The sequence below is a fragment of the Chelmon rostratus genome, chromosome 2 (assembly GCF_017976325.1).
Source record: "Chelmon rostratus isolate fCheRos1 chromosome 2, fCheRos1.pri, whole genome shotgun sequence".
Classification (NCBI taxonomy): Eukaryota; Metazoa; Chordata; class Actinopteri; order Chaetodontiformes; family Chaetodontidae; genus Chelmon; species Chelmon rostratus.
The window spans coordinates 13659392-13673453 of NC_055659.1; the positions used below are offsets into that span (position 1 = coordinate 13659392).

General features: G+C 44.4%; 1 protein-coding gene across 1 annotated transcript in view; it reads left to right on the top strand.

Moving 5' to 3' along the window:
- The first annotated feature begins 5989 nt into the window (after nucleotides 1-5989).
- The window catches only part of LOC121620554 (kazrin-like), a 59694-nt gene continuing 51621 nt past the window's right edge, over nucleotides 5990-14062 (top strand). The window contains exon 1 of the mRNA XM_041956646.1: nucleotides 5990-6289. Within this exon, the coding sequence (XP_041812580.1) occupies nucleotides 6097-6289 (193 nt within the window). The 5' untranslated portion in view covers nucleotides 5990-6096. The remainder of the gene's footprint in view (nucleotides 6290-14062) is intronic.

Below are 14062 nucleotides of genomic sequence, written 5' to 3' on the forward strand. Positions count from 1 at the left end.
TTTTGAGACTGCATCAGCTGTATGTCTTTTAAACTTTTAAACAGTTTGTTGATGTTTTGTTCTGGATGACTGTCCTCACTTAATTGTCTTGTTTATTAAACCTGCATTGACCAGCAGCGGAAACAATTCATTCAATTGTTTGGCTTATCATCACCTTATAAAGTTGTTTTTGGGCATGTAGCATAAGGTGGGTTTATCTGAGAGTTTTGATTGAAAACAGCTGCCTGCACTATAAGAGACACCTTTCACATTACACACAATCACGTGATCCATCGTTAATGTAAAAACGCTGATTATAGCTGCTATAATTTTTGCTGTGTGGTGATACCAAAGCCCCAAGAGGCAAGAGAGAAAAAAATTCTGGTGATCCATTTTTTTAATGTCTCATGAAATTGTTGTCTCTCTCCTGTGACAGGTGAAAAAAGACAACATTTACGTCCTGTTGACATGGGGCAGTGGTGCACCTAGTGCCTCTTATGGCCAAAATGAGTATTACAACAACAAACACTTACCTGCCAAACCTTTTTTTTTCACCTGTTTCAAAGATTTGAAAAAAGAAGTAACTTAATAAATTGATCCCAACAATTTTCTGCCAAAAATTTTTTTGTTTCATAAATAAAAATAAAATGTAAGGAATGAACTCACCTGTTCTTAAATCATAAACACAGTGGAGAAACCAGTTTAGATCAAACTTGGAAAACAATCACCAGAATGTTTATTTTTCCTACTTGCCTCTCAGGGCTTCTGCACATAGCTGATTTCTGTATCGTCAAATTTCCCACATCATGGACATTAAAGCTCTTAACTTACAAACTAACTGATTAGGAGCCAGAGAAGTGAGGGAGTTAGAAAGAGAAAGAAAGGGACAGAGAAGGGGAGAGAGAACACAGACAAAGCGAAAGAGTTGAGTTTCCGCTCCCTGCCATTCACTGTTAACTCCATCAATGACCCTCTGTCCCTGGGTGTCGCCACTCGGGGCGAGAGGCTTTCTCTTCCCGTCACTTGCACAGACATAAATACCAAATTTTTTCCTCCAACTGTGACATTTGCATTTTATAAATCACAGTGACAGAAACTCAGCCTTCTGTCTTTTTTCTGTTGCTGTCAAGTAACTCATGCTTGATGACCTTTTTTTTTGGGTTGCATCAACACATATTCTTTCCTTTAGTTAACAAAATCAGCACCATGTTAGCACATGTCAAGGTGTGTCAGGTCTGCGTTACTGCTGGGCGAAAGTGATGCTGCATTCAATCTGACCGATGGTGGCCAATTCTGTCCAAAATTGTCTTGTTTATCCTGATTGTTGGCAAAAGAAAGCAAGAGGGAGTGTAGTGGCACAGAAAACACTTTGATAGGAACACTCAAACTCTCCTGCTTTTCATGCAACACTACTGTTTTTGAATGCACTCGGTCACTCACACACACACACTACACTGATGGTGAACAGACAAAAGCACAATTCAAATGCGGTGCCAATTAACCTGTCTACAAGAAAAGAAGGCAAACTCTTGTACTCTTTGATGTCGGCAGTCACTTTGCTGTGTACACCCAGACAGCCTTTATTTCCAGAATTAAATGTCGTGAAGCCTGCCGTGGTGTTTCAGTCCCCGGCAGACTGAACATTTTGACATGCAGAGATTTAGAAATTCAGAACTGCTGCCTGCGAAGGCTTTAGACGCAGAGCAGCTCTACTGTTGAGGTTGAGACATGTGTTTCTGAAGCATCTCCCTGGAATATATAAAGAGCCAGAACGTTAGCGTTGTGCTGTAATGAAGCCCTCCAGAGATGGTTCTTGCCTGTTGAAGGGGTCTCATTCCTAGTAGAGGAATTTTTGTCATTCCCAGTGCCGATTAAGCAAAGAGGCCTGTTATTACTTGACCACGGAATGAACCCCAAGTATTTCAATTTCAGATCTGTCTTAATCATTAACGGGGCGTTTAGTTTGGAAATCAAATAAAAAGTATTTGCTTTACAAGACCAAATACAGAAAGATGTTTTTGTGACATGCTTCATGACCTAATTGCCACTGTCTGCTAATACATATTAACTTTATAAGGTGATAATATAAGTCAGAGTTGTGTTACCCCTTAAATTATGAGTTATGAGATGAACGTGCAGTATGTAAACATGTTTTCTTTCTGTCTTTTTATCTTGTACAGTTACGATGCCATGACTTCAGCAGCATGTGGCTAAGTTTGTTGTTATCCAGTAAGTCATGCGTCTCCGCTTCAGTCCCAAGAGACAGACACAACCTGAGGTGTCACTCTGCGTTTAGACCCTGCAGTCTGCGCTCGCTCGTGGGAGTTTCCCTCCAGTCCGCCTTCAAGCACCAGCCTTGTTGCAACGCACGTTTTAGTTTCATCAGTTCGATTTCTTTTTCAAGCAGCACTCCTCACCAAATGTACTGCTGTGGATGTGAAAGCCTTAACTCTGCACTGTGTGTCAACAGAAAGAGTCCTTGACCAGCACGGTGCTGAGGTCTGAGAGTGAAGCGTTCCCTCACACTGGGATGGATCTTCCTGCTCCCACATCGTCACTCAGGTGGAAATTATTCTGTGAAACACGGTTGCTGATTTCTCTGTGACTCACTGGTAATAAACACATATCACATCTAAGTAAGATGAAATATGTTGAATCAAGGCAATATGTGCTTGTTTTTTTCTGACATATTTATTTTCGTACCAGGTAGTTTTTATATTAGAGCTGCTCCTGTTTCTAGCCTGGCTGCACTGCTATTAATATAATTGGGTTCTTTGAGGCTAGATGTGTTTAATTGTTTCAAAAATCATAGTTAGTGAAATTTTCCTGTTCTGTTGGCAAATAATTTAGTGTATTTTAAGTAATATTTCCCCCATTTATTGCTGTTTTTTGTTTTTGAGACCTCCTATCAACACATAAAACTATGCCATACTCACACACACATCTGACAGCCACTGTAGCTTTCCTTTTCACAGAGTATTTGATGGACATTAGTAAGTCTAGTGGAGTGGAGTGGATATTTTCCCCAGGCCCCCGATAAGACCTGTATAAATAGTTGAGCAGGGCATTATATCACTTTGCTATTGGGAAAAAATGGAAAGCATTCCAGTGTGCGGAGGATTAGTCGATATTCAATTAACCCAGGCAGACAGTCATAGTGACTGTTTATCAATACCTCTTTTTAACTGCACACCCTCGGCACACTTAATTAAACTTCCCATTAAGAGCATCAAACAAGTGAGCAAACTAACAGCACAAACACTCGGCCAAGTTTGGAAAAGTGAACCAAATCCATAGAAGCACTGGTGGGAGAACTGGTTTATTTAAGGGAGTCAGCCAAGTTTCTGTGCTGGCCTGAGGTCTCTGTCATGGCCACACTGTACATGCTTTTGGTCCAGTTGCGGAGACAGAGGAGGACTTTGTGTGTTTTGGACACGCACACAATCATGCATCCTCAGAGCGTTTCTCTGGTTATTGATGTGTATCTGGGACATGTCCCGACCCATGACCTTTAAAATCATTAATTTTCCTGCATTCCACAGTTGAGCGTATGAAAGCCCTGTCTCTCACAGCCCAAAGCAGGCTGTGGTTGTGGCTCCATATGAAGGAAGCCGTCATTTTGTTTAAGTAAAGTGTTTAAGTTGCTTTTGGAGAAACGGGACCTCTCTGTGTAGAGAGGTCGAGATCTCATCCCTGCCCTCTGCTGCAGGCTGTGCTACATTTCTACACTTCTTTGCTAATCAGCTACAAATCAGGGCCAGCGCACTAATCGGGGACAATGATGTGACAGTCTAGACGGTGATAATGATCTGCTAACATGTGATGTGACCAAACGGACCGGTCCTGGTGTAGAGGTCTTCCACAGTCACTGTAATACACGTCATGTTTGCGTATGATTGGTTGTGAGCTGACCAGCACAGATGTTGATAAGTTACAGACAGATTAAATGATAAAGAGAAGCTGGCGACAGACAGAAACATGCAGCAAGAGAAGCACTGTCATCATACTGTGTCTGTCCAAGTTGGTGCACGAGAGGATAAAATCTTCCGTCTACAGCTGCAGCTAATGATGCTAACAGCGTGACTCCAGGGATGACAGTGTCGTTCAGTCGGTCGCTCCATCACTTTTATGGTCTCCTGAAGATGAACCCTGTAGACATCATTGGCTCGGCTTTTAGTGAAATACCTCAACACCTAGTGGATAGATTGCCATTAAATAGGGTGCAGAAATTAACATTGCCCAGCTGATCATAATAACACTGGTGATTTCCTCACTTTTCATCAAGTGCCATCATAATGTCAAAATTTAAATCTGTCCAGTGACAGACCAATGGATTTCTAATAATTTCAGCACTAGTTTGATCACAATATGCTGTTTGTAATTTTCAGAAATGCAATAATTTAGTGTATACCTGGGCCTGCTGTTACAGAGGCCTGTACTTGGCATATGTTGTTATGATGTACTTATGTTGTCATTACTGTATTATCTCTGAGAGTTGAGATTAAAGTTGAGGCCAAGGCGGGAACATTCTCCCCGAGGTCACACTAATGGGCTGATCTGATCTGTAACGCCGTCGCTGTACGGACTCCATCATAAAGCGAGACCGACAGTTTAAGCAACAAGTCGTGTGTCTCATCCGCTCATCAGTCTCTCCCGCTCGCCGTCCCATCTTTGTTTGTCTCATTCTGCCATTGTATGAATACCAATGAGCATTGAGCTGTTATCACCGGGGCCTCAGATGACAGCGTCTGAGTGATGTATCACTCATCTGCCTCAGTTTCTTGCAGGCGACAGGATGCGTTTTCTTACTTTGGAAATGAAATGTCAAATGCAGATTCAAAGTTGTGATGGCTCAGCAATATCCGGGATTGTTTTAAGTTAAGATGAACGGCCAACCCCCCCGTCTCTAACCTTTTGTGTGTGATGGAATTTTACAGCTGTACAGATAAGAATTGATGCCGGGGTGGTGTTTGTTTGCCGGGCCCACGGATAAGCTGAACTATAATCCTTTCAACTGTTTTTGATCAAAGTAAAGCTCCACTATGTTCTCGCCACAGCTCAATTGTCATTCTCCGGGCCTCTCCTCTTTGTGTTTAGCCCATTAGAGGGCCGTGCCTCTGTCCTCTGCTAAGTTTGCTCTCGGAGTTGAAATGTTTTCCCCTTGGGCGCCTTGAGCCAGCCCCCTTCCCCTTCCACCAATGTGGGGGTGAGCGTTCCCAGGACAAAGAGATGAATATATAATGGGTGAAAAAAAAAGAGGGGGTGGGAGAGACAAAGAGACAGCGGGTGTGTGAAGGAGAGGGAGGAAGGGAATGTGGGAGCAGGAGGGAAAAGATATACAGGGCTTGACAAGTGCTTGTCAAAGGGCTCAATACGGCTGCCGAGCCCTGAGTGCAGGGACACGGAGAGAGGACGAAGTAAAGAGAAACAATCTCTACTTTCCCCCTATTACAGACCCGATTGCTAACTCATTACAGACTCCATAGGGTGTGGGATACACAGCACACTCTGTAGTTAGAGAGTTGCTGGAGAGCAGCTCAGTCCAACTGCGTCCCCCCTGCTCTCCCCTGGTCCTCCAGCACATGGTACAATCCATTTAAAAGGCTGCATGTCATCTCAGTGTGTGTTGGGTCCTCTCTGAGAGCAGCTGCTCACAGCACATTCTCCTCGGCGGGAGCGCTCACTTTCCCCTCCGCCTGCTGGGCTGCATCTCTTTTCCTCTTCTGTCTTTTTCTCTCTCTCTTTCTCTCTCTCTTTGCGCTCTCTCTCTTCCTCTCTCTTCCTCCTGCGCTCACTCTCTTTCTCCTTTGCCCTGCACTCACACGCTCACACACACACACACACACACACGCATGCTGTCTCTGAACGCGTAGTGCTCGGCCACACAGACGTTATTCTTTTTGCAGTAACAGGTAGACAACATCTCTGTGCTGCCCAGCGGAGAACAGAGGAGGGACCGGCTTTTTTTTTTTTTTATATGTGCGAAGTAAACTGTGAGGGAAGAAGCACAGGTGGAGGAGGAGGAAGAGAAGAGGGTCTTAGCTTCACCCCCTCTAATGCTCCACTTGACATCATGCTGCTCTGTGTGGATTTGGTCCTCAGGGGAAAATCCTTAAAATGATGGAAGACAACAAACAGCTGGCACAGAGGATTGATGGGGCCATCCAGTCCGCCAGTCAGGAAGTGACCAACCTCCGGTCCGAGCTCTCTGCCACCAGCCGCAGACTGGCAGAGCTGGGTGCCAGCAGCCCCCCTGCCGTGGAGAACCACCACCAGCACAACCACCACGATGACAGCCTCAACTACCGGGGTGAGTGAGAGCATGTGCATGTATGTGTGTGTGTGTGTGCGCACTCACGCCTAATCCCCTGCCTCTCTGTGTGTGAGAGTGAGAACATGAACATGTGTGAGTGTTTTGAAATCAGAAGTTGGAAGCATTCTGGGAATGTGCAGCGGCTTGACTAATATCATTCCACCGTTCCTCCACTGATTTATTTATCCCCAAACTCCACACCATGACGGTGGAAAAGGGAGAAAGATTGAAAAGAGAACAAGAGGCAGACTGAGTGTTGTTATTAGAGGGGAGGGGTTGGGGTTAGAGAGAGCGTGGGCCAGAGTCGGTCCACGTTTGGTTTCCCAGGCAGCAGCTGGACTCCTCTGGGGCTGCACTCCCTCCAGCTCTGGCTCCTTCTCTGCTCGCTCCCCGAGTCTGGCACAGAGTCTCAAAACTGAGCTCCAGGCCCAAAGAGCTGTATGCCAGCATCTCTGACGGGGGCTGGCGACACCATGGCACCATCACTTAACTGGGAACGAGATGTGATGAACGAGGAATGAGCTTTAACCTGAAGTTTTCATGAGACGGCTCAAACCGTTGCGTTGTGGCGTCATGTTGTGAAATCAGATTCTCTTCTGAGAAATAACCTAAAGGCTATAAATTAAAAATACTTTATATTTAGCTGTTGCATGCCTAAATACGCTTACTTGCTGTCCTTTATGGCTTTTTATTGTTTGCTTCAGCTTGTGCAAGACGATGGCCTGTGTCTAATTAAACCTTCTTGCTACTTTTATATAGCTGACATCTTGTATTCATTAATGATGGGTTTTATTTTAGAATGATTGGAACAACAGCGTAGAGGGGAAAGTCCCTGTGATCTTGTATGCCTGCTGCCCTGATGTGTGAGCGGAACAGCAAATGTTCACAATCAGATCAATTTATTGAGCAACTAATTAGCCATGGCAAACTGAAAGCTTACAAAAGCATATAAGGTAGTGACAGATGAATCTTTTCACCGGCTGCGTGTACTGAAAGTTTGGCTTTCTTGGTGAAATAGCGGAGAGGCCACTGAAAAAAGACCCCATGTTGCAGGTCTTTGGTCTCGAGGTGTCTGTGTTCTGCACTTGGCTTGGGTATGTTTAGAGGCCTGAGGGTGATTGAGATCATACCCAACCAAGCAGCTTGCTGTCACTGTCCATTAAAAGCTTTCCTGTGTTGAGCATATGTAGTTCAACAGCAGGTGACTCCTCATATCAGCTGCTGGCCCTGAAGGCTGATCTGCGTGAAATTTAGTTTTAGAGCACTGATGGACTAACGCGCATTTGGCATGTGAATCACGGCTACCAGGCTCATTCAGCGTTCCCTCAAATCTTTGGTTGTGCACATTCTCAGGAAATTAATGCATCAATTAATGGGGCCCCCACTGATTTCACACACAATGATCAGTTGTGTAAGGTCTGCTGAGAAAATAACACTTAATAATGATGTCAAGTTGCATTATGGGAAATGTAGCATACAGTGATTTCGGAGTTTAATCCAGAAATTGTTTTTTAAATTGTCCTCGAGGACAGTGGGACAGTTAATCAGGATGTGATATAAGGTGAGCAGCACACAGTGAACAAATCACAACAACAATGGCTGAGAATAATTAGAGAGGAGCAGAGGTTGTCGCTGCTGCCGCTTTTTCAGCCTGTGCGCTCATTAACAGTAAGGTACATCCACGAGTGGCTCGTTATGTTTATATCGTGCAAATTGGAGGTTCTCACGGAAGATATTTAAGCATCGACCTGGCCGATTTGGGCCTCGTCTTCTGCGTCGTGGATATAGCTTTTAGTCTACAGGTACCCACAAAGTACGTAAGCAAGGCAGCTTGCGCCAGTCACTTGTCTGTGCTCGTTTACTGTTAAAAGTAAGTAAATCACAAGAAGCTACAGTCTGCCTCAGTTTCTTGCAGGCGACAGGATGCGTTTTCTTACTTGGGAAATGAAATGTCAAATGCAGATTCAAAGTTGTGATGGCTCAGCAATATCCGGGATTGTTTTAAGTTAAGATGAACGGCCAACCCCCCCGGCCAACCCCCCCGGTACAGTTGAGTACCTCTTCTTGGCCTGTGGGACTTGTGAAGTAACCGCGGTTCTCCGCTCTTATGCCAAGTCTGCATGTACAAGGGTGCTTTTGAGAAAGTGTTTTTTCTCCTTTGCTTTAAAGAAAAATCCTTTTTTTTTTTTACACTTGAAGTACTTTCAAGAGCACGCCAGAACAAGAGGTGGTGATATAACCTTAATCCTAAAGCCATTTTGGCCAGTCAGAAGCCTGAAGTCAGCAACTAGAGGTCCGTCTGGGTCTCGTCCCAAACCGGCGATGCTGCCTTCAAGGTCTGCATCGTGGGAGTGTTGGAGTGGACGTTGTTCTGACACCTCTGTTCCACGGTATAGTGGAAGAGTAACTGTACATTTATGAGTCCAAAAAATGTCCTGTCAGTAAAGTTTGCACCAGCACTATTTGGCCACGTCCAAGACCTCATGTAAACAAAACTGTGTCATCACAAGCCACTTTACTTCACTTTAAAACTGCGACCACAGAATCTGAATATTTTCACCCTGTCCGAGAGGTGCATTCAATGACCTTAAACTGCATTTGTGTCTCGACAAAAATGCGAAAACTGTATAGAAAAAGCTATGTTGTTAAATATAGTGTGTACTTTATGTGTGGACTTTATAATCATTATGGTTGTTGGGGGCATGTTTTGGGAACCTGACATGTTTAAATATGATCCATGAGGTCCAGATTGACAGATGAATGTGTTTAAAGGGGATCAGACGGCCAAACACTGAAGAGTGGTTTCTAATATTATGAGGAGGGATTTTACAACTCCGGAAAGTTGTCATGTCAGCAATCATTCAATCTTTCTTTGCGAGGATCGAAGGTAAATACGCCTTTCACGTTACAATTGAATCTACCAGAAGTATACGCTTGCATGTGTTTGATTGGCCAACGCGTCGCCCTGCATTGCACTGCAGCAAAAGTTGAGCCAGGTTCAACTTATTTGCTGGACCATGCTGCGTCAAAGGAGTGGCCTCATTCAAATGGGTGGCAGCATTTTTCCCCCCACAGGGCTGAGCTTGGTCTGAAAACAGCCTTAGTGTTTAGTCTTTATTGTTGGAATAACGCAGCTGCAGTGAGTTCTGTTGTGTCCATCCTGCTCGCTCTGCTTCGTTCCAGTAGTGCGGACAGGCAGCCTGACATTCCCGCATTCCTGAATGTCAGAGCAGTGATGTCATACTTCCTGTTCCCAGGGGCCAGGCCAGAAGTCAGGTGACTGATCAAACCAAACACAGCCATACATTCCTCCACCGCTCCCTTCTCCCTCAAACTGACAAACTAACACAGCCAAGCCTTCGCCTCGCCTGCATAAAGAGGGATGAGCCTGAGAACCGCTTAGCTTAAGGATGTTTTTTTAAGATTTTAAGTTTAAGATGATTCGTCTGAGAGATCCATCGGGTTAGGCAGTTTGGTGTGTGATGAGCCAGCGTCAGCGTCCAGTGGCTTAGGGAGATTAAATGTTCTTTAGGTGTGTATCCCTCTCAAGGCCAGCCTGTTTGTTGGTCCATTTGTTGGCTCTGCCCTGTGCAGGATCAAAGCAGCCGCGCAGACAACGCTTTTTAATATGCATGAAGTGACTTCCTGTAAATATATTGTACTGTGCCAAAATGTCAGAATTCGTGCTCTTTCCCCGTGGAGCTTCAATAACATCTCTGACAGATGTCCAATAAGGCTATAAACGCTGCACTTCAGCCTGCTGTTCCTGTTGGCCTTGGAGTCTGTCCTTCTTGCTGAACTAATTGCTACGAGCAAGAGATTAAACCACCCGACAACTTCCAGTTTTTCTGTCAATTTTGCTCTTGTGCATTTTGTGTAATTTTTCTATGCATACTGTTTCTCTGTTCCCTGTCTTATCTTCTTTTTAGAGTGCGATGATGGAAAGGTCGTTGGCCGACCGTTACAAACAACCTGCCTCCTTTTATTCAAGCCGCTGACAGTAATGTATTCATTGCCGGGGTGATGACACCCCTATATTATTGACCCTTCCTCTTAATCCATCACATCGATGTCAAGGCCTTGTTTAACATTCTTAAACGACACTGACCAATCGACTGCGTTGCTGTCGTACTTCATGTCCATCTGACTTGTGAGCAAAAAAAACCCCAACCATATCCAGCTTGTTATCAATTTGTCTGGGGTATCAGAGGCTGTATGAAAATATGTTGTCCTCTAAAATCAATGGAAGCTAACCTTATGGGAAGTTACATTATTTATGCTTTTGTTAGATCAATGCCCTGCCGTCGGTCGGTGAGAAAGTGCTCATCACGGACTCGTGGGAGCCTGCCAATAATAATCCATAAACCTTTCTAAAACACAACCATGAAGCATCTGTTGGAGACTCACACAGCATGGAGAGTGAAGGGTGATGCTGGGAACAGTGTACTGAACACAAGGGGAGAAAGTATTGATATGTGTATGAATTTACCAATTTTGCCTTAGAGCATCAGAGTTGGAGATGGTCAAGGTAAAATAAGGGGCTTAAAGTTGGAACCATATCTTTACGTAGTGGGAGGAGTTGTTTGGGACTTTGAGGGTTATGGAAGTAGAAGTCATGTTTGGCAGAGACAATTTTCATTGACTTGCAGCTGGAGAACTTCCAGGACGTAGATGGGATGAAATTCTGTAGTCTGAGCAAAAGATGAGCAACTGTGTTTTAAGGTGTCTGTTTCATTCATTGAAAGATTGAAAGTAAGATGTAAGATATATAACTTAGCACTCTCAATGAGGGAGACAATTCAGAGCTGAAAATTCTGTTATGTGTGCTTCCAGAACAGTGAGCGGAAGCTAAAGGTTATGCTTTATAAACCGATGAAACATTCAGCAGTTTAAGAAGAACTACTTTATTAATCCCCTTGCGGAAACGTGAACATTCACTCTTGGATTAGGGGTCAATTTTGGACGAATTTGGCAACTATCGCTGCCTTTCTTTTTCTTTTTCTTTTTTTTTACAATTGCACAAAGTGTTTTGAATAAGATAGTTTGTGGAGGAACATTGAAAATATCTTTTCGTAAACTTTGTAATGGATTGTTAAAAAGTGCTTCCAGAATCAGCAACTTTGCAGCCCTGTTGTAGGTGCAAGTGAGGATACTGTAGGCAGAGATAGAGGAAGATGACACAGCTGAAATATTTAAAGACATCCTCTGTACTGTACAGCGTGCTGTAAAACAGTGTTGATTAAGTATTCTCCTAAAAGACCCAGTGATTATCTTTTCTCTGTAGAGGAGAAGCTGCGTTGGCTCTAATGCTCTCTGCTGCAGAGTAATTGTGGGGAAGAATCCTCTCCCCATCTGGCCTGAGTTTGTCAGAGGCCCCGGGTCTCTCATTACTTCATCGTGCACATGAGCAGGGCTGGGAACAGAGCGCCAAACTACAGGGGCAAAAATCCCACCCACCCCAGCTCTTTCCCTTTCTGTAAGGCTCTCCAGGGACCACCCGCTTTCCTGTTCGCTGTCCACATGCAGAGAAAGTATGCAATGCGCCGTAACCTTCCCCCTGTATCCATCACCACCCGAATACCACCCCCCCCCCACCCCCCTTGTTCCCCGCCTGGCCTCCCTCTGCCACGCCCTGTCTGTGGTCAATGCAGCGTGAGAGGAACTGTGTCCAAACAATAGCCAGGGAGAGGCAGCCCCTCACTCCCCTCACATTTCTCCCTCTCTCTTCCTCTTCCTCACTAGACTTCCTCCAGTAAAAGAACTAATCATGGCATAGCAAAGACTCCTGGGGTTCCAGAACCAGATGAAAATACCACTGCCGGGGGGGTGGGAGGACTTACATTTGAAGGAGATGCACGCTGCAGTGATGTTTCCAAAGACATTGGCAGTGATCTAACAGTTCCTCATTATCCTTTCAAATGATGGTATACTAATAGCCTACGGTGCTCACTCGCAAATTAGGAATTCACAACATTTTTATTGCATCGCTTTTTTGGAACACAGCTGAGATTAGCTGTAGATTAATATAGAGCATTTAATCATTATATTGAGCGTATAACTAGATTAATAAATTAAGGAAAGCTGAAGAAATGTGATAAATCAAAACAAACTGCCACTACAAAGAGAAAAGAAAACTGAAACCAACTCAAAGAGATATGACTGATGCATGTAGTAGAAGGAGCAAATAAATGCTGCTAATTGGCTTACAACCTTAAGTAACATATCCCATGTTTATTGCAGTGTTTGCAATTAGGTACTTCACAGCTAAGGTCCTTTTACAGTGTTTGATTTATTTTGTCTTCTCTATTTTTTAAATTTTAGTTGAGTGTATCTGCCCTTAATAACTGACCTGACCTTAGAAGAACTTACTGGCACATTGGCAGCGTTTGTTCTACAGTTGTTGGTAATGGCCATACATAAATAATGACTCTGGTTATTTGTTTTGCTTCGTAATGGAATGCAAGCTCCAGTAATGAACTGACAGAGCCGCGGCTGTCAGCGGGTGCAGAAGTCCTGTGGACTCGTGAAAGAGTTTCCACTCCTGAATTTGGCTGCGCAGAGTGCAGCGAGTACAGCTGGGCGGCACGTATCCACTTTCATGTCCATACAGGGGCAGAGGAAGCTGGCCCGTATTGTTTGAATCCCTCTGAAATCTTTCCAAGGTTGTGGTTCACCAGGAGGGCGTCGTGGTGTGCTTCTGATTTCATGTTGCAGCATTCGTTATGGGTCAGAGTTGACAGATGACAGCTGACCCCTGTGTGTCTTAGGTCTATTAGCAGAGGTGACAGAAGTGCTGCCTTGGACACCAGCTGGTGATGGCACTCCTTCAGTTCGGGTGGCAGATGGCTGCAGTGCCATCACCATGCGGCCCCTGATGCAAACTGCCTCCCTAAGACAGAATGAGCCTGCAGAAAGGCAGGCAGGCAGGTATATGGGCAGACAGGCAGTGGAGCAGAACAAGGAAAGGGAGCTGCAAGAAAGATGCCAATTCAAAGACAGGTTACATCTCAAACCGACGTTCCTCCGCGCTTAAATTTTCCAGGCGAGCTTTATCTGAATGAAACTTCACAGAGCAAGTAAGTGAAAGCCAATTCAAGGAGAACTGAGGAGTGCTTTGACCATGACACTAAGCATTGAATTGCTTTCCGGTATGACACTCTGCCTCTGAGATGATATTATTCCTATCAGCGAGACTGGTATGTCTCTGTATGCCAATTAGATTCATGAAAGCCAAAGTGCTCATTTAACTATTTCCCTCCCACTGGCTTCGAACCGTCTTTGTTTCCCAGAAGATTTTTGATGAAGACGGCGTTTAAATATGGATTTCCTGTGTCTAGGTCATGACTCGGGTTAAGAGCACATTATGAGGCTGGCTTTTATTGGCTGGGGAGTAGAGAGAGGAATTGGCTAATGAGGATATTCTTCACCGTTATTGCTCCCTCTTATAGTTCTCTTCTCCCCCATTTCCCTTCACATGGGCCCCTCGTCATGACTTCGCATGCAGCAAAGTATTCTATTGTTTTTTCCATCAGGAAAGGAAATGGACAATAGGGAATAAGACCATAAAAACTCTGCATTTCTTTGATTGGTTTTATGTATTTATCACCACCATATGTCAGAGTAGAGAATTTGTGTTATGGATTGGGTGGAGTATTGCTTCCTGCTTGTTTTATGGACCTACAGGAGGTTTCATCTGCATCACCTGCATCTGGAGAGGATCAGACTATAGGTTCAGAATTGGGGTACTTGCAACAAGCAGCTCACTTAAGA